Here is a 27,063-nt window from a genome sequence, read left to right as displayed (position 1 = left end):
AGCACGAAATATATAATTTTGCTTCAACTCATATTATTTATGAATGAACTCCAACTACAGCCATGAAGTCAGGATTGTAACACACCCAGGAACAGGAAGGGAGCTTAGCAAGAAAAGCAACCAAACAGAAGGGCAGAATAGGGCATAAATTAAATCAAATCATGGGCCATTTCCATCTCTTCTGCACATCAAACAGCCTCACCTTTGCCTGCAAATCTGACCCATTCATTGCTGAGCTCATCAACGGGATCATTCCATACAATTACACCAATATTAAATACAAAAGGTCTCAACATCTGCAAATACATTTTCAACTGAAAGTAAAATATTTAAGAATGACTAGCTCTGTTAAAGTGCTAGGCTATGACCACATTCTATTCTGGCTCCTGCTTTGTTGCCACACAACAAAAACTAAAAACAAAATAATTTCTTTTAAAAATCCAAACCCAGAATAAACCACTTTCAAAAACTAACCTGAGCAAACATATGTCTTATAATTCCCATCCATCCAACAAGATATCATTTCACATCAAAAGCCTTGAATCACTCCTTCTTAGATCAGAAGGCCTCAATTATTGATTAAAATGGGGGGAATAGAAATGCAATTTACTTTGTAGCTTTGATGGTGTTTCTGCAAGGATCAGACTTCTCTTATTCCTTAGTTATCATAAAGCTGATGCTACTCATCTTTGGAATTAAAAGGGTGCTAAATTGGATACTTTCTAATTCATACACTAATAGCATTCAAGTATTCAGGTTTCAAATATTCAGAAGAACACTCTTATATGGGGCATGATGTAAATTAAAATACACTTAATTAATTCCTGAAACTACCTGAGTTAAAAGGGACACATTTCCCACCTCCCCACATTTCTAGGGAAAGATCTAACTCTGATCATAAAACGTCAACAACAGGCAACAGTCAGCAAAACTCAGTTCCTTATAAAATATAATCAAGAAGGGAATATATAAAAAAAATAACAACCTAACCCTGCTTTTCACTATTGTCTGGATTCCTAACTTTATGGAGGCTTCCTGCACAGCATGCACCATACAACACAAACCATGGCATCTATTCACACAGCATCCTTCAGCTTCAAAGCACTTTATGACCAGGAAGTCATGACACAAGCAAGCGGTTTCCTACTTTACAGGCAGGGAAACTGAGGCACACAAGGAGGCTACAGCAGAGCAAATCCCATTATTTCATAGCCAACCAAGCATACTGCCTCTGGAAAATTTGATTCATTTTGTTACTTTGCATCAGAGCTAATAATATCACTCTGTACCACATTCTTTATTAGCTGCATTTCAGACTGAAACCTAATCCCTTCAAGCACTCATTACCTGTGTTGAAGGTTTTTATATTTCCATAACACAGCTAAGTAATGGTTTTAGCTTGCATAACAAATTTTCTCAGCTCTCATTTTTAAGCAGACATTAAAAGTCATTCTTTTAAGTCTTTTCAAACCTAAACAGTTTCTATGAATTTACATCCTGAACTAAAATGTAATTTTAGAAGTGAGTTTTAGCTAACTGAAAAACTAGTAACACAGAAATTTTAGAATTAATAGATTATCACATTTCAAGTACAGGTGAGAGAAATTACTGCGTTTACCCACAGTTTAAACTACCACTACATCTTCCCTGATAAATACAAAACCCCTCCACACAAAGAGTTTTAAATTTAAGTCTTGCATCTTACCTAGTGGGAGCAATGATGCTGCACCTCCCCAGATGGCTGCAAAGAAATCAGTGGCTAAAACAGATATTTTTGCTGACTTGATGCAACTTTCTAAACAACAGAAGACAGCCTGCACAACAGCACATTTTCCTGCTCTGAGAAGCAGCAGTCAGAGCTGGTGCACAGTTACAGCTCTCCATTCAGTGCAAAGTATACCACAACAACAGAATAATTCAGTGATTCTTCTGCATGAAGTTCCTCAGACCCTGAAAACCGTCCTTCGATAGGCAACATCCTCCCTTATTGTGCCTAAAGATTAAGGTAAGCAAAAGATTAAGGTAAGCAAAAGATAATAATAGACTTACTAGAACAAGGGATGACTGCTGTCCCTGATCCTTTCCATATTCAGCTGTTCAACAAGGGCTCAAGAGAAATGCAGAGTAAAGTTTAGCACTTGCCTCCAGCCACACCCAAACGCACGGAGTTCAGCTCTTGCCATCTCGCCCTCCTACTCCGTTTATTTTGCACTGGCTTTGGGCCATAAATACGGGAAAGGAAGTTATGATGCAAGGTAGGTGGAGTACAGTAGGAAGCACCATGGGATTGTTCAGATTATTCCCAGTCTATATAAAGCACAGCCCTTTTCCCTTTTCATTGTATCGCAGCAGAAAACAAGACTTTGAGCCTTTACTCTCAATGGCATGGTAGTTTTTACTTTAAACAATAAGGTTGTTATGTATTTGTATTTTATCTTCAATAAAAATGTCAATTTTTTCCAGGACTTAAAATACAACGTACATCTATGTGCACTTTCAGGAAGGGATGGGGGAAAATGAGCTGAAAGCAGCAAAGAGAAAGCTTTCTCCTTTTTTTTTTTTTCTCCCTCTTATCCTTACTGTGAGAGAACAGAATGAAAGCCATCTGCTTATGGTATATGCTAGTTCAACTGGGCAAAGGCTGTAGCACAAATGCCACAGTACATCTCACTATCAGCCATCTGAATCATCATGATGGGAATCTGAAGAGCTGCAAGGGAAACAGTCCAAGTTCTGGCCAAGTATTGTTACTGTCCGAAATTAATGGATGGATGTTTGCTCTCATTCTACTTCATGGACTGCAACCTCAACAACAGAGCTCAGCACTGCAGTTCAGACTTACTAATGAGGAATATGCAATAACAATTTTCCTGCCAAATCTTGTAGAAAATCATTACCTTAGATTAGCAATTTTGATTTTGTGAAGTCTATCAGGACTGGTAAACACAGGATTCCTGACCTACATCCCCCTTCTTTCAGCTGAGCATTATGCACCCAGTCTTTCAGAGAGCTTTCCAAACAGACTTTTACTTTGAACCCAAGTTACATTTTCCAACTTGACATTTTTCTTCAGGCATTTTCATACACAAGAAAGCAAAAGTCCTCCCACAAGCCAGACACCAGAAAGGTCTATGCAAATAAAGCTCACTATTTTGGATGAACACTCAGCACAGGAGCAACCTAACTCCTCATTCCTTGGCTGAGCTACCACATATCACACAAGGCAAGAAAATCTCAAAGGTGGTTTTTAAAGCCACCCATACTTTCACACTGCAAGTATCGATTGCAACATCAGTATTTAGTAGGGAAAAAAAAAAAATCTAAAAGTTTGTAGTGGGTTGATCCTGGCTGGATGCCAGGCTCCCACCAAAGCCTCTCTATCACTTCCCTCTGCAAATGAATGAGGGAGACAAAATATAATGAAGGATTCATACATTGAGATAAGAAGCTGGAGATCACTCTCCAAATAATGTCAAAGGCAAAACAGGTTCAAATCAGAGATATTAATTGGATTTATGATTGAAAAACTCAAAGCAGGACAATAAGAAGTACAATATGACCTTTCCCCCACCTTGCCAGCTCTAGCTCTTTCCCCCAAGGAGGGAGGGAGATGGGAATAGGGATTGTGGTGAGTTCATCACATGTTGTTCCTGCTGCTGCTCAGGGAGAAGAGTCCTTCCCCTGCCACAGGATAAAGATCTCCATGAAGCTCTCCAGTGTGAATCCACCCCAGGGTAACAGTTCTCCACAAACTTTCAGAGTTCAGTGCTTCAGAGGCACAGCCTGCTCCACGGTGAGTCTCCACAAGGTCACAGGTCCTACCAGGAAACCTGCTCCAGCATGGGCTCCTCTCTCCACAGGTCTGAAGGTCTCCTCCAGGAGCCTCTTCCACAGGTTCGGAGCCCATCCACAGCCTCTTCTGAGGCATCTCCCTGCTCCAGTGGGGGTCTCCAAGGGCTGCAGGGGGATCTCTGCATCCCTGTGGACCTCCAAAAGCTGTAGGGTCACAGCTGCCTCACCACAGTCTTCACCACAGGCTGCCAGGGAATCTTACTTCCAGTGCCTGGAGCATCTCCTCCTCTTCCTCCTGAGCTGACTTTTGTGTCTGCAGAGTTGTTTCTCTCACATATTCTCACTCAGTTCTTCTCCAGCCGTAATTACATCTGCACAATATCTTTTATTTCCTTCTTCCTAAATATGTTATCCCAGAGGTGCTGCCACCATTTCTGACTAGACTAGTCTTGGCCATCTTGGAGCTGGCTGGAATTGCCTCTGCTGGACATGGAGAAAGCTTCTGGAAGTTTCTCACAGAATCCACCTGTGTAGCCTCCCCCAATCACCAAAACCTGGCTATACAAACCCAATACAAGGATACAAACCAAACAAATTGGCCTGTAAGATATATAAAATACATTGGTTTCAGTAATGCACATAGGAAACCACAGCCTTTTACCGAGCATCCACATTTGCCAACACCAATCATCTACAGCTCGTTCTGCTCAGACCTGAATCCACTTGAATTTGCACCAATGTAGTTACACAACTGCAGAAACACAGAGTCAACAAATCCTGCATATATTGTTTATATTATACACACAGCAGCACGTTCACAGTTCCCTGTCACTGCCATCTGTGTAGCTCCTCTCCTTCAACATATTCCCTTCCACCCCAAAATACTCTTTCCCTTTCTCCCCAAATCCTTCCTCGTGGCTCCTTGCAGACACCATTTTTGCACTGCTGGACACTTCACCATCAGCTCCTGCAAGCTGACTGTCAGAAAAGCAAGCCCACACATGGTGTTTGGGCTTGTACTCTTGGTGCCCTACTTGCAGCTTGCTCCTCCTCCTCCTGGAGCCAGCAAAGGAGAATTGGATCTTTGGAGGTTTGCCCCTTCAGGCAGACTATGCCTCATCTTCCAAATTCAGCACCAAGTTATAAACATTTCATACACAAGCAAAATGAAATTACTGTTACTTTCAGGCAGATAAAAAAATTATACCATGTAATTCTTACAATAGATACATACTACAGAAAAAGGGAACAGTCCAACTGGTACAACATAATCACAGGGGGGGTTCCAGTTGCTCCTCTTCCCATTCTTCAGTATCAAAACATGGGCTGTTCCCAATGATCCCAAAGCCAAGACAACATCCAAGCATAATGAGTGGGGTTACAAACTCAAGCTTAAGCCTGAATCATCTCAATTTTCTGTACTTACGTCAAACCCAGAGGAAGTCTTTGTACAAAAGAAAAAAAGGCGGTAATAACTTCATAAAAGAAAATAAAAAAGAAAGTAGGCTGCTCTTGCAGTAATAGAGCTTCCCCCCACTGGGAATAAGTGTTATGGTTCCTTCAGCCTCCTTCACGGCCAGAGGCCAAAAAAGGGCCACAGTAAGTGCTCCCTGTGGGGACTTGGGAGAATTACACATCTCAAGACAGTCCTTTAAAATGCAGGTACTTTCTCACAATGAAAGAAAGCCCAGTGTTTTTCCTGGCAATAAAAAAAGACTTTGTACAAGACAAGACTCTTCCTGGAGGAAAGCAAAAATAGATGTGCATCAGGGATAAAGGCATATTTAACACCACCTACACCTAAACAACACAGGCTATCACAGGATCTGGCACCTTCCCCACCCACACCACACCTCCCACTGCCTAAGACACCAACTCTTCCTGGGTTTAAAAACTCTCCTTTTCTGCTTTTCCAGCCAACTCATAATAATCTCACCAATAAAAAGACAATCAACATTCACACCAGGAAGCAACTCCACCTCAGCCCACCAGAACACACAAGGCAAAGTCACATTTATCATACAGCAAGTGCCTACCCATACATCAAGCACATTTATCACTTAAATTCTATTTACTGATACCAGGGGGCTGTGCTGGTGGGAGCACCCATGGGGGAGGGCAGGGTATGGAAGCAGAAGAGAGGAATTTCTTTTTTTGTGAGTCAATGTATCTAAAACAGTATCAAAAAAAAAAAGAGAGAGAGAGAGAGCAGCAGATTTGTGATGTAATAGCAACACAAAATAAATCATGTAGCAAGTCAAGAAAAAAAAAGCAGCATAGAACACTCATTTACTCCAAACCCAGCAACTTCACAGAGCTCTGTGCCAAACACTTTTAAAAACACATTGTATTAGTCACTCCTCCAGGAAAACAGCTGTCAAAACCTGTGTCCTACCTCCATAAAACACTCCAAACCAAAACACTCATGACACACACAGGTAGGTCAGAGGACACACTGTTTCTGGCATCTGAAACAATGACATGTTTAACCACACAGATTAATTCCAGTGCAGGAAAAGTCACAGGACACACTGGGCTGTTCTGTGATGCAAGCTGGCCAGTCTGGTACCCTAAAACACATTACTACAATGGCAAATTCAGAGGCATTTCAGCACATCACAGGCTGGGCTGACATCTCCTTTATGCTCCAATTCCAGAATGTGCTCTTCAGCCACCTACCTGCAGGACAAGCAAAAAGCAACCCAAACCAACCCAAACTAGGAAATTTTCAGACCGCACAGCACAATAGTGTGCCTATTTATCACTTTCAGAATCTGCTCTGTCTTCCTACATATTTGCTGTTACAATGTAGAGGCTTCCTTGTTACATCTTCTAAATATCACCAGAGTAAATGAGGTTTTTGGTAGTCCAGCTTGCAGTGACAATAGACAAAGATGGTGGAGAAATTCCCCTGTACTGCCAGCTCTCAAGGGAGGGTAGGAAGAGGATAAGGTATCATCTGACTGCTCCTGAATGGAGAGCTGAGGTACACCATGATCCTGCCAAATCTACCAGTTATTTGTGATTGCACAGCCCCATGACAAATCACTTCCAACATGGATGTTTTTAGCTCCTTTTTGCCTTGATTTGCTACAAACCATCACTTGAGTCCTTACTAAATTCAAGGGGAAGCTACAAAAGACACATGGCTTTGGGTGTGGATGGAAACCAAAGGAACAAGACCATCCATTTGAGCAGCATCCTACTATTAAATTCATTAGGTGTAATGCCACACCACACCTTTGCAGAAGGGCAGCCCTTCCCAACTCACCACCAGCTCTGGGTGGGTACACGCTCCTGCTGCATGGGAATGACCTTCACTTGTCACATCCAGGTGACTGCCAGGACACACAGCACTGCAGACAACTCACACAGCCACCAGCCATGCCAGAGATGGCCAGCACAAAATGCCTGTGCTTGGTGATCACACCTATTTGGCAACAGCTGATATTATTATTATTCAAAGCCACTAAGGAGGAGTTTTGTCCTACTTCTTCTGGGCTGCAACACACAGGAAGCCATGAGTAACTAAAGCAGCACCCATTCAGTTGGCACAGAGGACACACTGAGCATTTGCAACAAAACAGATGGATCTTTGTTGTTATTTTGCAGGTTAAAAGGGATCACTGGGGCTAGTCCAACACGAGAAATGATGAATGTCCAGACAGACTCAGCCAAACACTTTACAGTAACAGGATATGTAAAACTACAGCAGAACTGGGAAGGAGAAATCTTGTCCCCTCAGTCAGCCCACGAGCCCAAGCAACCTGCTTGATCCAACCTTTGCTCCTGTGATGTGGAGCTCTCCACACTTTAACTCGTATCCCAAACATTCAGGCACTCTACCAGACGCTGCAGAAGGGTGGCAGATTGTAGAGCTGATCACTGTCTGACAGGTTTTATTTAAGTGCTGCTCACTCCCCACAGCTCTTTCCAGGCAATAGCAGGCTCTGTGCAGACACACCAGCTGAGAAGTGAAGGGAGAACAGTGCAGCAGGGCAAGGCAGCAGAGCTTGCTGGGTGGCTTTTGGCTTTACAGGTTGTCACCAAAGTCGTGACAGTGAACAGTATTGTACAGAATGGTGGTTGCTTAGGTGATGTCACACCTATTTTAAATGAATTAAACAAAGCAGAATTTAAACAAATAACATTCATATTATGCCAGGCGCCTCTTGCTTCAAGAGCTTCAGAAGTTGTCCCTTTCAGCCTGGTACTACTTGGCTGCTCATTCAGCTTCCCTGGAGGTGGAAAAGCTTCTCTTAAGCCAACACAGCTAAATACTATTTGCAAGAGAAGTACCCTAAATAACAACGTATTTTGTGCAACACTGGTAAATCACTCTGAGAAGGGCCTTGTGGGCAAGACCTACGGACAGCACAGAGACACAAGAGTGCAGAGGCAAGAAGCACAGAGTGCTGTGTCCATGGCTCCTCTGCACAGACCTCTCCTTGCAGCAGAAGGTGTTCTCAAAAGGCTGGAAGATGCAGCATGGAGAGGGTACAGGGCAGCAACACTCTTCAGGAACACAGCCTGGCACAAGCCATGGCAGAGTCCACCCTGGTATTTCACAGGAGAGCTCCCTGCCATTTTCCTGGGAGGTCTGGTTCATTTTGCCTGGTCCCTTGCACTCTGCCTTTCACGACTCAGTGACACCTCCCTCACTCTGCTACAGCCAGAAATTCCCTGCTATGGAACAAGCTTCTCCTGAACACTTCATTATGTACACAGTTGTACTACAGCTGAGACCAGAGAAGCTCTAACAAATTCTAGAAATGCCATCCTTTAGAGGGTCTTCCCTGGCTTAAGGATATCCAAAGACAGCAGGAAAGGGTTTCACTTGTCTGGAGACTTCAGGCAGGAGCTAATAATCACTGCTCTGTGTGATTCAGACACTGACCTAGGTAAGATTCTGCATTCGGGACAGCAAATACTCACTGAGACAGCAGAGTGAAAAAAGGTCTGTGCACACTCCCAAAAAAAAAAAAAAAAGAGAAAGTGCACTAGACAAGCCACTACCCTCAGGCAGCAGGGAAATCAGGGAAATGAGCAAGTTCTAACTGTGCACAGGTATGACAGAAACAGCTGAGTAAGAGACCCAGCTACAGGGAGTAAAAGCCCTCCTCTGAATTCATATTATTTACTAGCCCAGCCAAGTTGCACAACTTCAGCTTTGTTCAGCAAAACTGAGGAATAGGAGGGTGAGATTCCTGTGTCTTGCTGAAGAGCCCTGTGGCTACTGAAATTCAGGAAGGGGACACTCACCTTATAGAAGGTCAAGCCTCCACACCTTGAGAATGCAAGAAGGATAAACTACAGCAGTGCTTATGTGGAGCCTTCCAGCTCCTTGCTCACACTCACAGGCTGCTGCTACACTGGAGCTACTTGGTTTGGTGCAGAACAGAGCTCAAATACATTAAATAAAAAAAAAATTAAAGGAGGATTTTACTCTTTTAAATAACAGAGGGAAAATTAAGTAAGAAAAAATACACAATTCCAGAGACTCTCCATTAGCCTTCAATTGAAATAAACAATGGGATTTAACACCCTAATGAAACAGAGGAAAACCAGTAATCTAAACTTAGATCTAAATTGCTCCTTAAGTAAAGTTTCACAAAACAGAAGTATCAAATGACAAGAAAGAGCTCCTAACTTATTCAACAAAAAACCAAAATGAACCCCACATACTGCTTCTTGTCCGAGATACATCTCAAACAGTGAAACAAGAATATTTATTTTACATATTTTAAGGATTTGTGAAGAAGCATCTCTTTCAGGGCCCATTCTCAAGTGGAACACAATGAATTACCACCAGAGTTCTCTCTCCATTAGTGATTAACTCTACAAATCATTTAAATGCTGATGCTGGATATGACAGACCTGTATGCCAGCTATATCACAATGTACCAGTTGGTTTGACCCTACAGGTCCTCCACCTCCCAGGCTGAGCTCACTGCATGACCTCTAACAAATGGCTTGACTTCCCTGCAGCTTCTGCTCACTTTATTCCAAGTTATGATGCATAGCAGTTTGCATTTTACAGATCAAATGTTTGATACAGAATAACTTAATGTCAGAACCTTTGAAGTCATTTCTTGTCAATTCTGTGGGAACACATCCATGTTTTTACATGAGCTTGGATATTATAACCCAGGTACACTGCAGATAAAAGCTTTTAAGAATCAATTTTATTATCAAGAGAACCACACAGAATAAATGATAACTGCAGTACAAGCCTGATTTTAAAATGTCTATGCTTTACTTTGCAGAAGCATGAAATAAACATATGAATAGGGTTTTAAAAAAATACAAAACGCTAGACAAATGCACAAAGTTTTCCCTAATCTTCCTTTTTAAAATAAACACCAGTAAAAGGTAGGGCACTGCACACAGCAATCTATCAAAGGCTCGTATCAGATTAAGACCAGGAAGCAGCACAGCAGTGTAGAATAAATTTGTACAGAAACTACATTACCACTCAGTAAAAAAATTCTTGGTATTAACACCACAGAAGCAAAAGCCAAAGGGTTCATCCTTAAGACACCAGTGGGTTCAACATCCACATAACACCATTCCTGTGGTGAAATACCCAATGAGTACAAGTGCATGACTAACCCTAAACAGTCAGTAAGTTCCTGACTATTAATGATTAACTAAATGCAAACAGCTAAAGCAGAAGGCAACTTTGTGCCCTTTAACACATCAGAGTCACAGTCGCTGTTCTGTCTCCAGCTCACTGTTCCCTCTCCATGAACATTTATCCCAAACTGCAGCAAGTTATCTAACGCTGCTTTAAACAACATTTCAGATCTTTCATGTTCCACAAAAAAGTCTGAAACCTCTAAACCAGTTAAGCAGTAGTGACTAAGATAATTAAGCACACTTCACATGATGTCCAGGATTTCTGGTGACCTTTACTCACAGTATCATCCCACTGTTTGGGAACTGAAGATCAAAAAGACTTGGCCTGACTCACAAGTGACTAAGCTGACAGAAACCAGGCCTCAAGATAATAAAACTGAGAGCAAAGAGAAGTTTTATCTGCTCGTCACCTCCTGAATAGGAGCATCCTCCAGTTTCCAGAGCACTCAGTACCTTTTACATTCCACAAGACGGTGAAAGCCCAGACATTGAAAGGATCTTGGCTGTTCCTTTGTTGTCAGTGGGCACATGCAGAAGGAAGCAAGAAGTCCTTCTCCAGCTGTGCCACCAAGCCATAGGAGGCAGCTCCAGCCAGTCTTGTCGGGGTGACTTGACTCCTTCTCCAGGGAGGCTGTGTGGCAGCAAGGCAGGACTGTGCACACAATTAAACCAACTCCATAACACACACAGTGGGAGAGAAAGCAGTCCCCAAGGCAGGCTGCTGACAAGGACAGAGCCAGGCAAACAGCACTTTCAAGACTGTTTCTCCATCGATAATTTGAAAGGAATGCTAGGCACACTGCCATGCCACTAGTTTGTTCTGTGGAAATAACCTTTATACCTGCCTCTTTTAAAGTCCAACTGACTTGCATGTAAATTAATCCCACAAAGCAGATATGCTCACCAAAAAAGCAGAGATCCCATCTGACAACACCAGGAAGGAGAAGACAAAACAAAATTCTGTGATTTATCCATCCATCCCAAACTTCATGACAGCATATGAGCCCTCAAAAGTGTAAATGCAAGAGCCCCATGAGGCACTCAGCCCCTGAACTGTTCAATAGATCAGAAGAGGCATAATTAACTGTTCCCATGGTCTCCACAGCTTGATCTGGTATGAATTTGTAATATTGCCCTTCCCCCATGTCTGATAAAAGCCACACAAAGAAACAAAGATATTAACACACTGCTGTGCAATATAACACAAATTGCAGGTAGAGTGCTACAGTATTAAAGCAGATATAGGAGAAAGTAAATGCATTTAAAACTACTCCTGGAACAATTATTTACTGAACAGAAAAAAAAAAAAGAAAAAGTAAAAAATATCTTGTTGTAACAGCATGAAGTAAAGGGAGGGGAAAAAGAAAAAGAGCACTCTGGGAACCTCAAGGCAGTGTTTTCTATTTTGCATAACAACAGGTCAGAGTCTGTAAGAGAAGCTCAAGAGGTTTGAGAAGTTTAGGGCTAAGACAGCACAGCAAAACAATCACCTAAGCTTTATTTAGCATTCTAGACAGAATACTTAAACACTGAGTACCACATTAAAGTGTTTGAATATAGTATCAAAACTTTTAAATTATTAACATTAAGTGGATATTCAGTTAAAAGAACACTTAATAAACTAAATCCTCCAAATAGATGAAGATATGCAGCATGCTCTTTGAAGAGCTCAGTCTGAAACCCCATTCCTGCACTGAAATCCATGAAAGGGGCCAAGGAAAACAGTGTTAATGACTGATAAACCTGATCAGAGATAAATAATTAAAAGACCACAGGAACAGCACTGAGATCCTACAGCTCACTTATTCCTCTCAAACTCCGCTGGGGGTCAGTTTGTTTATAAACTTACAGCTGCTTATCTTACAAAGCATAAGAGATTCACTTCTGCTAAAAGTTCTTTACTTAAACTACCAGAGAAGTGCTTCCTACAAAAATTCCCAGAGACAGACTACCTCAGTAACTCAGAATCCATACAGCAGCTCAAATTAACTGCAAAACAGCTTTAACTGTAGGGGTTTTTTTAAAGGTGAAACACAGACATATCCAGAAACTAGTGAGCACTCTGCAATGAAAATATGTACTTGAAGTGCTCACTGGATGTGGCAGCTCCAAGAAGAACCCTTGGGGCAAGATGTTAGACTTTAGAAGGAAAGCACTACTCCTTGAGGTATCAAAGTTGCAGCGTTAGACTTGGAAGCTTAACTTGATTAGAAAAGAACACATGGTTATCAACAACTTGGGTGTCACACATTTCAGTCATTTCTGATGATAGAAGGCAAAACTTAATAAGGAATTCAAGTGCTCTCCAGTTTGCCAAGTTAGTACCTTACAATACAGCTGTGGGTCTGGATCCATCCCAATTTCAAGAGGCCCCAGGAACCAATGCACATAATTGAAATTGAAAAATTAATCATTGTCTAGATCAAGGGGGGTTGATCTAAAAAGCTCTCTGGGTATTAAAGAGTAGCTCAATCTACAACATCCCACATTCTGACAAAAAAAAAAACAACCCCCAAACATTTATCCAGCATGCATAATGACCCAAATTATTTCTCAATACATGCTCCTTTTAGGGTAATAATGTAAAATAAAAGGAGAGATACCAATTATGCTGTGGAAAAATATGCTATTTTAGAAAGTGTTTCCAGCTCCTTTTCACTGCTTAACAGTACCAGTCACACTCCCACAAGCCTTCACTGATGAAAGGTGAGACAACCTCACGCAGCTTGCCAGCATTAACCCTGTTATTACCTTCATCAGTACAGCTACACACAAATTACTTCTCAGTACACCCTCGTGCACACTTTCAACCCCATTGTCCTGACACATGGTTACAGCAGCAGTTTAGCTCCTATCTGTCATTACCACAAGGAAAACATTCCCATTTCAGGGTAGTCTCTCAAGAGCATGAGTAGTTATGCTGCTACAGCAATTTCCCAGCTTCTCCCTGGCAGCTGCTCAGAGGTGAATTCCTGGCTGGGCTCACATTGCCTGTATTTCCCACTTGGGGAACAAACTGTGGTGTTTAATCCTTTGCCCACGCTCTCTTCTGGAGCACAGGAGATGGGCCTGGAGCTGAGAGTTAAAAATCATATACAGATGATTTTATTTGTAGGGTGGGGAAAAGGAGACACCTTAAACTTTAAGAAACAAAATATTTTGTAGATAGTTTAGGGCCAGCCTACCACTTCTCATTCAAACAATGAAGAAAAAGATACTCAAATTACAAACACTACACTACTGAACAAATAAAAGATCCCTCATATCCTGTACCCTCCCTTCTTCAAACCCTCCTTCTCTGCCCATCTCAAACTTTTAATTTTTTTGTGAAAAGACAAATGAGATTTTTTTAAATTATTATTAACTAAAGACAATGAGGAAATCTGGAGAAAAGCTTTTTAAGCGGAATTAAAAGTTCTAATACTCACAATACTTACATTTTTATTCCTTAAGCCACTTTCAACCCTCACAATCCTTTCATTATTCGCAGTAAACACAATGTGAAAAGGCCGCATTCATCTCTTTATTTACGTGTTAAAAACCAGAATCCCTAATGAGTTGAGTCATCAGCCAAAGAGAAGTCTGAGCCACCGGGGCAATGCATACTCTGGAACTTGTCACCTGCAAACGCTGATGGGATAAGACTGCGCCTGTTTGTTTTCTCCTTTATTTGAACTCAGTGACAAGGAACTCACAGCAACAGCATCTCTTGAAGATTTCACTGATATATGAGGGCGCTTTCCTAGCTCCCTTTTGACATGGATTGAATCAACACCTTATTATATTTACTGCTTGTTTTTGTAACTTTTTACAGGCAGACAACACCACTGTTGCACAACACGTTGGCTATTTAATCTAGTTGGGCTCATGTTCTGTCTGTTCCTCCCTCATTAGCTAGAGCAATCGTCACCCAGCCTTCTCTAGTGTTGTGCGAGATCAAATTATCGCTCATTATTTCCTCCTAATTGCAGAGGAAGAACCTCACACCTATAGCAAAACAAGCTTCCCTGAAACACCGACATCCTTCCAGCATGGATTCCTAGTTTCACCTTTCAGCACAGCTCCTTTTTGGATTGCTTCAATCAGTTCCTTGAAGGGTTAAACTAGAAATAATCTTTAATACAAGAATGCTGTTGAAAGAACCACCTATGCGTGCAAAGCTACTCGGTAAGACAGGCCACATCGCCCGGGGGAGGATGGCAGAGAGAACACTTGAAAGCACCCTCAGCTTGCACTAAATAAGTATTAAGCTTGTCGGGATTTTCTGTACATACTCCAGTCTACCAGAACAACAGATTATGGATTTCACAGGGCATCCCTGCCACTAAACCCAGTGGCAGGTGTACCTTCAAAGGAAACTATTTTACGTCACCACTTTCGCATATATTGTGCTGGAAACTAAGGAAAAGCTGCCGGGCTTTGCTTTCATCCAATGCAACTGACAAAAACGGCGCAGTTTTAAAATTCATGGTAAAACTCCTGAGAGGAGGCGGTGCTCCGTGTGCCCTTTGAAAGTGTTGGAACGGAGACACCTCCCAGAGCCGGGCAGGTTTAGCACACACCGCTCCCGAAACTCTGCCGGCCGAGGTCGGGAATTCCTGCCCCGGGAGCTCGCAGGCACTGTGACCCGCAGACAAGGCGGACACCATCTTCCTCCGGGAGCACGGGCACTGCACGGCCACCCGCACGGCTCAAAACAACTTTAAGAACTTCGTACCATTAAAAACAAAAAAAACCCAACAACCCAACCGACCAAAAAAATAGAGAAGGCAAGCAGGATCCGTGCGAAGCGCCCATTTAGCCCGCGGGAGGGCGGGGAAGCCGCATCCCCCGGCAGCGGGGCCAGGGAAGAGCCCCGGGCGCTGCGGGCCCCCTCACCCCGCGCTGCCGCCGGCCCGCGGCCCCCCCGGCCCTGGCCCGGCTCCAGCGGGCCCGTCTAACAAGTTGATCCCGGCGTGAAAGAGGAAGAAAAGGAAAACCTGGGAGGGGGAGGGGAAGCCCCTGCGCGGCCGCGGAGCCGGGACCGAGCTGGGGAAACGGGCAGGGAATGCCGGAGGGAAGGAGCGTCGCCTCCCGCCCCTCTCCACGGCCGCGGGATCCATTTTCCCTCCCGCTGCCCCGCTCCAACTTTCCGCTGGCCGCGGCCCGGGACTCACCGGCATCATCTTGGAGCCGAACCGCATGGGGGCGGCCGGTGCCGGCCCCGCCACCCGGAGCGGGAGCGGCGGCCCGGGGGGCGGAGGGGCTGCGCTGCCGCCGGGGCGACCTGTTGCGGGAGGCACCCGGCCCGGCCTCCGCTTTGTTCCCAGCGGGAGCCGCTCTCCCACCGCCGCCTCCACCCCCGGCTCCGCTCCGAAACTAACCCCGGCCCGGCGAGGAGGAGCCGCCGCGCCCCGCCCGCCGCCCACCCCCGGGAGGGGCCGGCCCAGCCCCTGCCCCCGCCGGGGCTGCCGGCGCGGAGCTCCGCGAGGGAGGTCGGACACGGAGCTCGGCTCTCAGCGGGGGCTGTGGCAATGCGAGATCCGCGGGTGTCCCCACGGGTCAGCTCCTCCTGCGGGTTTCGGGGCCCCACGGAGGGCAGGGGCACACGCAGCACGGTTTTCCCTGGATCGGCAGCGCGGGTGGAAGCCACCGGCCAAGGTCACAGCAGAGCCTCCCCCAGCCTGATCTGCGAGCCCCGGCCGTCCCTGCTGCCTCAGACGGACCGTCCTACAGATGCCTTTTAGCTCCTTGTGTACGCAGTCAATGGAGCATCCCTGCCCCAGGCACGTTTTATATTTTTTGTTATGTTTTGTTGGACCTGGTGAGCCGATCAAGTCGCACCTCACTGAGATGACAAAGTCTTGGTCGGGATGTCCAATAAACATCCCCATGAATCTTTTGCATCCACTTAAGAGGTGGAGGGAAAAAGTTCTCCCTTCTTTGGAGCAGTGTACAGGACACCCATGTCAAACCCAGGCACTTTGCTAGCAGCACTTCAGAAGCTCACGCAAGGCTTGGAAAAAAAGTGTATTCAATCGGCACCGTTACAGGGCTTTCTTGCCAGGAAAACCAGCCCCATCAGCTCTTCCTACTGGTATTAAAATCTTCGCAGTAATTAGGCAGGATAAAAGCGGAGGGGATTAGAAGTTCCCAGATGAAGGAAGAGCAAAACACGAACCTTATTTGTGTACAAACATCTATTTTTCTAAAGCAGTGAAGAAACTTTGAGAGCATTCAAGAAGCTTTGAGAGCCCTTCCCCCAGGAACTCCTAGGCGGGAAGCAAGCACTGTTTAATACAACATTGCGGCAGGGGGGCGGACAGGGATAAAATCCCGGCCGAGCCGGGCCGTGTCTGTCCCGGTCCCGATCCTGGGGCCGTTCCCGGATCCCCCCCGCTCCCCGCGCTCCTCGCCCCCGCGCCGCGGCCGGCCAATCAGGAGGCGCCGCCCTCGGCATGACGTCACCTCCTCCGGCGCCCATTGGGCGCCTCACGAACACAGCGCGGTGTCTCCTGGCAACGCCGTGACGTCACGGCCCCGCCCCGCCCCGTCCCGGGCAGCGCTGTTCCCCGCTGTCCCGGCGGAGAGCGCGCGTCTCCCGCGGGGCTGCTGGACCAACGGGCAGCAAAGAGCTGCCAAACCCCAAAGCCCGCGGGCATCCCGCCGGCTGAGCGAGATCTCTGAACCCCAGCTCGGTCCCGATTTGCGCCCGTTCCGATTCGCTTCTCCAGTGCCCGCATGCATGGGTCAACCTACGCACAGAAGGTTTACAAAGCCATTTATAAAAGGCAAAGTTTTCATTTGCTGGATTTTTTAAAACTCAGACTTTAGATTTGTATTACAGGATACAAATGTTACAGGTCAAAGCAAGCGGCAGTGGAGAATTGAAATTCTTAGAATCGCAGAGTGACAGAATCACTGAGTTTGGAAGCTCATCGAGTCATTAACCAATTAAGTAATCATTAACCCAACAGTGCCACGTCTGCCACTAAACCACGTCCCTAAGCACCACATCTCCATGTCCTCTGAACACTTCTAGGGAGGGTGACTCCCTCACCCCCCTGGGCAGCCTTTGAGTTAAGGCATTTCAGTGAAGACATTTTTCCTAATCCCCAGTCTAAACCTCTCCTGGTGCACCTTGAGGCCATGTCCTCTTGCCCTATCACTTGTCACTTGGGAGAAAAGACCGACTCCCACCTGGCTACAACCTCCTTTCAGGGAGCTGTAGAGCACAATGAGGTCCCTCTGATCATCTCTTTTCTCTCTTTTCACCCCCTCAGTCTCTCCTCAGAAGACTTGGTGCTCCAGACCTTTCACCAGCTTTGTTGTCCCTCTTTGGAAACACTCCAGCCAACGATTCTGCAAATCTCTGCTGAATTTTTAGAGGCATGTAGTTGGTAAGGGATAAAATTGAGTGTGATGTTTTAATATACTCCCTAAATACAGACACAAATAATTCTAATAATTAGAATATTAAAATAACAATCTAAAGTGTGTAAAATAAACCTGGAAATGGTTAGGTAAAAATCAAGCAGAAAAGGTGTTTCAGATGAGTGTGTGTGAGGTAGCCACATTTTGCTAGCACCAGCCTCTTGCAGGCCAATCCACAGAAGTCTCTTTTGGCTCAAGTTCTGACTTTGACATCTTCCACGCAGAACTCCAACCCCATCCCTGCTAAGGAAATGAAGCTCCAAGGGGTGCACCTTTTTCATTCCAGCTCTGTGCAGGCTCTGTGACTCACACACTGCAATGAAGGCTCTCCGTGCCATCTGGTCTAAAGATCCCAGCTCCTCTCCAGCAGAGGGGACAGAGCTGGCCAGGACTGCAGGTCAAGCAGGGCCAAACCACTCGTACCCACGCCTATCTCAGCAGCACTGCTCGCCCTCCCCACTGCACCTCACATTCCTGCCTCTCACAGCTACTCAGACATGATTTCACTAGAGAAGCACGGCATGAATTTCTCACAACAGGTTATTAATTACAGGACAGACTTTCTGGTTTATCAGCAGAGAGTTGATGGTTCCCCCAGAGAGGGCAGAAATATGGGGGGCTTTCTGAGCACAGGTTCAAGCTCCAGAGTGTCGACAGTTGGAGATAACTGAGTCATGCACAGGAGCATTGGCAAGGAGCAGCAGTTCCCAGTCCTGCATAGACAGAGCTGTCAGAAAAAGGAAGAGAAGTTGAGATCCACAGGATCTGGAGCCAATGGCACGGACAGCTGGAGCTCTGCACCTCTTCCCTGGTTCCCACTACTTTTGGTGGCCTAAGCAGAGCATGCTGCATTTGACTAAGGCCACATGCAGTTCCCTAGAAGTGATCACAGCAAGGGTTCTGATGCCTCAGGTTTTGGGGTTTTTTTTATTTTTCAGATTCTGTACTGCTTTAGTGTATAGTTCTGAGCTTAATATTAAGGGATAGTAAGCTGTCTTCACAGAGGAGGGAGACAAAACAATTCCTTCTCTACCTTGGGACCAAGGACAACTGATCCAAACCTCAGACCCAAGAGCATAAACAATGTGGACTGAAGAGAGAAAAACAAGAAGGATGGGACTGCATGGGCTGCAGCTGTAATTGGACAATTAACTCCAATGTGCTAATGGACCTGAACTTATAAAAGTGAGAGACCTTGTGACTGGTTGTCCATTTTGTGACCATTTTGGGTTCATCTGGGGTGTAGTCCTAGCTGGGCTCTTGTGCTGCTCAAGGTGGATCCATTGAGGCCTTTTAATAAATCCCTACTTTATCCTTTAACTCCATCTAGCCTCTGTTCTAGGTCAGTCTTCACAAGGCATCATTTCAAGGGGAGCTCATACTCCTGGAATGGCTTGAAAAGTATCCAAGAAAAGGGAAAAAAGTCCACAAAACCACTAAACAGAAATGTAGCAGAATTATTATTCTTTCCACAGGAGATCAACATGATCTGAACCACAAAAACCTGCAGAGACATTACAGACAGTATTGGTAATGATAATCAGTAGAAATAAAATGCATCATCTTTTCTTGTCATCAGTCTTCCCATACAATGGGATCTGTAGGACAGGGCTGGAAAAACACTGCTGTATTTCATGCTCTCAGCACGCTACTTAGAACTAAAAACTCCACGCAATTCTTTCAGTACTGCATCCAAGCAATTTTAATAGTAACTTCACATCCTCTGCTCTACCAGACTGCCCAGAACTACTTCCAGACCAGACAAGTCCCCTTTTACAGTCCTGACAAAAATTTGGAGGATTATCAGGTGACATTCCTTTTACAAGAACTTATAAGAATTTAAAGGGGGAAAATAAAAAAAAAAGTTCTACTTTTCGGTTGTTTTTAATAAACCCTTAAATTCTTCACCAAAAAGCTGAATATGTTTCTTAGACTGCTTCTAAGGCAGTCATTTCAGAGAGTGTTTGACATAAATCAAGAGAGCAGCAGTAGCATTAGAAGAGGTACGGGAGGGCAGCTGTTTTAGATTTGCTGTCCACTGCCACCTACTGTTAAAACTCCACCAAATCAGACTTGTGAGCTCTAATTCCCCAAGCATATGATTTAAGAGCCCAGAAGGAAGGAAAAGCTTTGGAATTGAGATTGCTGGGGAGAAAAGAAGTAAAAAAAAAAAAAGGACATGCCAAGAGGATTGCTCACCTAAACTCATCGGGCTGTGGCACAGCAGCTTCATAACTTTGGATTCTTTCCAGCAATGTTGAAATCCTGGCACCTAATTTAGACAGCTACTCTTCAGCTCAAGATAAGGCTTTTCCAGGCAGTGATTCCACACAAAGACCTCGATTAGTCCGTGTTGTCAAACTTCCTCAAAGAGAAAATGCAGCTAAAGAAAACAGATGGCTTAACACTTTCAGCACCTACACAGAGTTCTGCTAATCCACCAGCTGCCCTCTTGTTGTTAGATTCATTTCCACTATTTAATGCTGCATTCCCATTTAATTTGTTTTCAAAACATCAGATAACAGACCTCACAGCAGAAACAGTCTGGGGGAAAACACGCAGCAATGACTGAGTCTATCTCCCAGCTGGAAAACAAAGTTCCCTAGTTCATAGAACCATAGAATCATTAAGGTTGGGAAAGACCTCCAAAGCCATCAAGTCCAGCCATTAACCCAACATTGCCATGTCCTTCACAGCCATAGGGCCACAACTATATATTTTTTGAACACTTCTGGGGCAGTGATTCCATCACTTTCCTGGGCAGCCTGTTCCAGTGCTTGACCAAGTTCCAAAGTCTGCAGGTAAGATTTATGAAATCTTTTCAGAAATTTGCTAACAACATCAGCAAGGACATCCCATGTTATTCCAGTGGCTGCTTCCAAAGAAAAAGCTACATTCAAAGCAGCACACCAAGAAGCATTTAACAAGTGTAAATTTTAAATGAAGACACAGTGGCTTGCCACAACTTCTGTCAGCCTGTTCTCTAAGTGTAGTTTCCTTGGACAATGAGGAGTTATAGAGCAGGCATACCTTCCTCTTGGAGATAAGCCACTTCTCTGAACTTGTGTCTGGAAGCTGAAATGAGCCTCTTTGGGGAGTTTGTCACATCAGTGCATGTTTAATGCAGAACATATCAGGCCCCTCCTTGGATGGTGTTGCTTTGTGCTCACACCAAGTCCATTTTGGTTGTGACATATGGTTCCTTATTCACACTCAGATTAAATCCATTTAAAATCTAAACAAATAACTGTATTCTGTCACATTCCTACACCACAGCTGAAATAAAATCTAGATTCTATTCTCCCAACACGAAGAATAGCTGAGTTACATTTACCTCATTCAGAGCCATGAGCCAGTGCCTTGCCTTGTGATAGCACTTACTACTACAAAAGGTAAATATAAACATCATTGGTCACTGTATGTAGGAGCTAGTCATGCAAATAAGCAACTACACGAGACAACCAAAGTTCAGACTCTGTAACTTTAAAGTTAGTTAAAAATTATTTCTTGCTTAACTTGCATCCTCTCTGTAAACTAACTCCATTATCTAATTTGTCACATTCCCACATGCACCCACTGCACAAAGTACATAATCATGTTACTCAATAAACTAATAATTGTACAGAGCCAGCAGCACTCAGAAAATACTTCAGAAATTTGCATCAATTTTGCTGCAACCTATTCAGGCCTTAGGCTGATCATTTAAATACAGTTTGAAAGAATGGTTCTCTAAAAATAGAAAGTGTCATTAATATCCCAAGCATCACTCACTTTAAAGAGAAGTCTCAATTTATTCCAGATCAACAAGGAATTATTTAACTTCAGTAAACTAAAGCTTCTCCAACTTCTCAAGTTACTTGCTGGAAGAAAATTTCAATTTCCTCATTCAAAATTCTTTTCTATGTAATTTAAATTCTGTGTGGGCTTTTTTCCCTCACAGGTAATTGAACAACCAGCCAGCTAAAGCAAGTCTGTACTGTGTCTTCAAAAGAGGAGAAAGAAACTTTCTCTTCCATTAGACCCCAATATCCTTCAACAAATTAGTGTTTTGTATGCATCACACACAGCTGCCATTCTTCTCAATAACCAAATTATATTCACTACACTCATTCTGGATCCCTGTCCATTTATCTGAGCACAGATCCTGACAGAAGACCCTCTGTAACAAAACATCTGTTTGGGGCAATTACAGCGATTTGGGAAAGCTCTATCTGCCTACAGCCACTCATCCAGCCCCATAAGGGAGCTGGCCAGTGAGGAAAAACAGGGAAGGAACTGAAACACGTTCCCACTAAGCACAAATACATTCAGCTGTTGGAAACAGGAATTCTGTGATCAAAATCCCATTCCTTACCAGAAACTTTAAGGCACTGATTAGCCACACAGTGACTCTGGACCTTCATCCAGCTGGATGTTTGGAGGATGTGGAGAGTTAAATGAGCACTGCCATTTCACTGCTGCCTCATCCCTATTGCTCAGCTGCCAAGAAGCCAGACTTAGCTCATGCTAGCAGTCCCTCTGGAGTCAAGAGAGAATTAAACCAGAAGGATTTCAGAAAATACAAAATGATTTCAAGATGAGGCCCTCAACGATATCTTTTTTGTAGAGTGACTGCAGGACTGAGAAGACCGTGTCTTTGTAGCCCTCTTCTCATGGTTAATTTATCTATTTTCTTTGCACTTGCTCACACAGAGCTATAGTCCTGTGCCTCAGAAGAATATCAAATTCTGCTTGAGATAACCCTGGCAGACCTGGGGATATTATCAAAAGTACTTGTGCAGTTTGTTGTGTCTATGGTATTTCACCAAGCTGAACTGATATCTCTGAGACACAGAGACATTACTGATGTCTTCCCTGAACTATCTTTATCATAGTGTAAATATGTGCTAGTATACTGAAATTAAAGGAAGTCCTTGGAACTTACATGAAAACTGAGCCCTTCCTCAAGGTGATAACTAATTCTGTGCCTCAGGGATGGCAAACATCCTACAAGAGAATAATACAGAGAATTAGCAAAAGTCAAGTTATCTAATGAAAGCATGTTATTTTTTTTATCTAAGCTTGTTGACCAAGATTACTTCTGAGTACAGCTGTGTGAGGGAGGATGTGTAACCCGACCAAGGCAACATGCTGTCAGGATGTTTTTTTCATTTTGCAGCCCTCCTTGGGGGAGGTATTTTGACTATAAGGAAATAGAAAGGGTATTTGTTTGAACCCTTGTCTTTTTTATTCCCCACATACATTGGTTTGCCTGATTTGTAATTAATTAGTAGTAGAGTAGAATTAATACAGTATGTGTCTACAAATGCCATTTTTTTCCTGTGGATATGAAAATATTTTAAGCTTTTTCTTGAAATTTGAAACAGAAAAACATATTTGATGAAAGCTTGACTGTGCAACATGCCTGGCCTACATAAATCACTCAAGATTAGTCTGGTCCCCACACTTTCAGTTCAGAAAAATCTAAAGAGACTGTATTTTCTGTCTTCCTGTCTTCTACTTGTTTTCCTTTTGCTTCTACCTCTCATCTCCCATGGAGCATCACATTCTTCTACCTCTCAACATCAATACATGATTACTCTCAGATACCTAATAAACAGTATTACAAGTAAATTAAGGGGTGCATGTAGATTTTAGAGTCAGTTTCTCAACCAGATTTTTATGCAACATGTAGCACTACTGGGTCCAAAACTGATTAAATTGCAAAGGATCCAGTTAAATATTTATATTGATTTAATTAAACTGGGATTACATTCATATCTGAAGCTGACTTCATACCACAATATTTACTCATTTACCTATTAGAGGATTAAAAGCTTCAGCTGTAAAAGATTAATGTGTTCAAATTTACACTGCTCTCTGTGTTTATTAACAACACACTCAAAGGAACTTTAAATATTCCTCTTTTTTTTTCCATTTTTAATGCCTTTCACAAAAAGACCTTTAAGCAAGAAAGACTTTACTCTGCCTTAGTGTCCGGCAGCCTGAATGAAAGTACAGCTGTGTGAATAGACCAGATTTATTTCAAATTTACCATTTCTTCAAAAAATTCCTAATATCCATGAAGTGAGCAAACTGCTGCTGCCCCCGAGAAGAAAAATATTGTGTGGGAAAGGCTTTTCTATTTTTCTATTGATTACACTGGCTTAATAAAACAAATCTGTTCTCCTCCTACCCAACTTCTGCTCTTGCCATCAGTTTCTGAGCACGTTACTCCTCTTTGCTCCAATATTCCTAATCAACATGACAGTTCTGACCTACTTACACACTTTCCTTCACCTCCAACCCCCGCTGCTATTTTTTTTTTCCAGCACTCCCATCCTCCCAGATGTCTGCTTGTTAGCTCCTGCTTCTCACTCACTCTCTTTTTACCCTTTCTTTAATTTCTGCTCCTTTCTCAGATCTCACAGATACAACTTGACTTGTGTTTGAGCCAGGCTCCTTTATCTTCAACACAGTTCTTGGTGTTGTTTGCTTCCATACAAAGCCTAACCAAAACATTCCACACAATTTCAGTAAAATTTCACAGCCTGAACACACCACACTCCAATCAGTTGGGAGCACAATATATAGTCCAGAGTATGGAGATATCCAAATTTCATTCCCCCAAACATAAATCAAAATATGTGGATTTTTGCATGAAAGGAGTGAAAAAATTCATTTCCCCTAACACCTTCTTATGAGTCATTGAGAAGTTAAAAAAAATCAATCCAACTATGTTCATAATTGTAACATGGTTAAGTAAAAATTATGGCTATTTTAAGATTTAAGGCTATTTCAAGATGATACGTGACATGTAATATGCAAATAGAGTCTACATAACTTTATTTTATCCCTTTCAGAAAGTATTATCAAGCTTTCTGGCTTCACAGTATCCCAAAATAACCTAAAAGTTCATCCACTGAAGAGTCTGTAATGGGGGTTTTGTGAAAGTGCGTGAGAACTGTGTTTTTCCAAATTAAAGCAAAGTGATGCATGCTCAGAAAAATGACACCAGATACATTGGGGAAAGACATGAGTCAGAACCTGGAAGGCAGCAGAATTACCCAACTTACTAAAATAGATTTATTAACTGTTAAGCTCTGTATATAGTTAGCATAAAATAGAGCTTGTTCATTGTATTTATTTTTTGGTGATATGAAAAACACACAGCTTATATTTATTAAACATAGAGCTCTATATAAGAAACTGAAATTGTCTAAATGATATGGCCAAAAAAGAGAAACATTCTCTTGAAACAATATGAGATCTTATATGCTTAGGTATGATGAAAAATCCCACTTCCTTTTAAAGCATCAACACACTGCCAGCCCAAATTTCACGTGCCAAGTCACAAGTTCATAAAGAATTCTCCTGAGTGAGTTTTAAACTGCTGACGGTGCATGTGAAAGGAGATCAGGTCTGAAACCACGCACAAGAATAAAACCCTTGTTGCAAGATAGCAGCATTGATGAGTTAAGGGGAGGGAGCAAAACACTTCCAGATCCATACAAGGCACACAGTGTTCTGCTCCTAAAAAGGAAATATTAATTTCAGCACACATTTTTGGAGTGCCATTAGGATGACACACATAAAACCTTACCCTTGCATTTGCCCTGCTCCTAAGTTAATTCTTTTCCAGATGCCTCTTTTTGGTTTTGGTTTGTTTGTTTTTTGTTTTGGGGGTTTTTTTTGTTTTGTTTTTTTTTTTTTAAGAAAGAGGTTGCAATGAGTTTCTGAGGAGAGGGGGGAGTGAAATAAATGGGTTAGGATAAAACTTCAAAGAGAGAAGCATAGCTGAAAAAAAAATAATGTACAGAGGTGCTGCAGGCAGCTAATTCTTTAGTCCTGTAATATTTTAAGCTGTACTACCTTGGTGCAGGTACTGAAAGCAGTGGTCTCGTTCTCCCCAAACATTTGATGTCTTTATCCCACACACTTTTCTACCATCGCTCTTGGCATTTGTTCAGTGATTTCCTCTGCAGTCAGTGTTCAGCAGCACCAGTTCCCCAGTCAAGCACAGACACCCAACGCTGCTGGTGAGAAACAAAGCAGCAGCAGCAGCTGAAGGCACTGAGGAGACTGGCACCATACTTTTCAAAGGCTGTGCCAACTTCTATCAGGCTAAAATGCTTGTGAAACTGAGGAGCATCTCTTTCAGAAGCACCAGGGAATGTTCTAGAAACAGCTCTTGATCCCAGCAATCTGATGCAGAAACCTCCCTAACATACAGGAAAAAAAGGGCAAATAAAGGAGCAGAGTTTGCTTTATCCTGGGTGCTCCGCCTGCTCAGTTATGGCTGGTTTCAGGCAGTGGTTTTCGGGCTGCCGAGGGTTTTGCCAGCTGGCTCTGATCCCAAAGGCTGGCAGCAGACCTGCAGCCTCTGGCTGCTGTGGCTCCCTGTGCCACCAGAGTAGGGACAGCTCGGACACCAGCCACTGAAGGGAGTGCTCACAAATCCATAGGTAAAATTCAGCAGGTTGGATTACTTTGTAATGAGGATGTAGTTTTGGCTCGCTTAGGAACTACAGAGGTATTTTCCACCGTGCAGCTGCCCCACTGTGATCCAAGCACATTCTCCCGGTAGGTCCCTGTGCTGTACGGACGGAGCACTGCCGAGCACTGCAGCACCCACGGAGCTTCGGGAGCTCCTTCCCACAGAGGGGCATGGACAGGGAGGCGCTCATCCCTTCTCTCCGGCTGGAGCTCATCCCTTCTCTCCGGCCTCCAGCCCCAGAACACGAGGGGATGCTGTCAAGCCGCCTCGGGGGAAGTTCAGGTTGGGTGTCAGGGAAACTCCTCACGGGAATCACAGAACCATTGGGGTCGGAAGGGACCTCTGGAGATCACCAGCCCAACCACCTGCCAAGGCAGAGTCACCTGGAGCAGGTGACACAGGAACGCGCCCAGGTGGGGTCTGAGTGTCTCCGGGGAGGGAGACTCCACCACCTCCCTGGGCAGCTGTTCCAGCTGCTCTGCCACCCCTACTCGAAAAATTCTCCTCGGGTTGGCGAACTTCTCGTGTTTTAGCCCACGGCCCTTGCTCCTCGTCCTGTCTCCGGACACCACCGACAAGTGTCGGCCACCACGCCTCGAACGGCTCCGCGGGCAGCGGTAGCGACGCAAGCCCTGGGGCACCGCAGCAGCAGCAGCGGGGATTCCATTTTCCCCGCTCCCTGCGGGAATAGCGGGGCCGGCCCGCCGTGACGGCTGCGGAAGAGGCGTCACAGAGAGGCGGTG

General features: G+C 44.0%; 1 protein-coding gene and 2 long non-coding RNA genes across 5 annotated transcripts in view; 1 reads left to right on the top strand and 2 right to left on the bottom strand.

Annotated features, from left to right (window-relative positions):
- The window catches only part of TP53BP2 (tumor protein p53 binding protein 2), a 57,108-nt gene extending 36,909 nt beyond the window's left edge, over positions 1–20,199 (bottom strand). Inside the window, exon 1 of one of the 3 annotated variants that reach the window (XM_064415386.1) lies at positions 20,044–20,199. Coding sequence is in view for 1 of the 3 variants with exons in the window: in XM_064415385.1 (XP_064271455.1) it covers positions 15,588–15,614 (27 nt within the window). In the remaining 2 variants the exon portion in view is untranslated. Of the gene's footprint in view, positions 1–2,049; positions 2,190–15,587; positions 15,788–20,043 lie in introns of those variants that run through there. The other 2 variants (XM_064415385.1, XM_064415387.1) reach the window with 2 other exon arrangements.
- LOC135297651 (uncharacterized) lies at positions 17,041–19,145 on the top strand. Its single transcript, XR_010359577.1, has 2 exons — positions 17,041–17,178; positions 17,694–19,145. It is a non-coding gene; the product is annotated as an uncharacterized LOC135297651 (long non-coding RNA).
- Positions 20,200–24,953: 4,754 nt separating the features above from the next.
- LOC135297654 (uncharacterized) lies at positions 24,954–26,939 on the bottom strand. Its single transcript, XR_010359579.1, has 2 exons — positions 25,696–26,939; positions 24,954–25,356 (listed from the first exon to the last, which is right to left on the bottom strand). It is a non-coding gene; the product is annotated as an uncharacterized LOC135297654 (long non-coding RNA).
- Between the last annotated feature and the right edge of the window lie 124 nt (positions 26,940–27,063).

This window comes from Passer domesticus, chromosome 3 (assembly GCF_036417665.1).
Source record: "Passer domesticus isolate bPasDom1 chromosome 3, bPasDom1.hap1, whole genome shotgun sequence".
In the NCBI taxonomy this organism is placed as follows: Eukaryota; Metazoa; Chordata; class Aves; order Passeriformes; family Passeridae; genus Passer; species Passer domesticus.
Note: the sequence above shows the minus strand (reverse complement) of the source record. Positions and strands in the feature narration are given on the sequence as shown.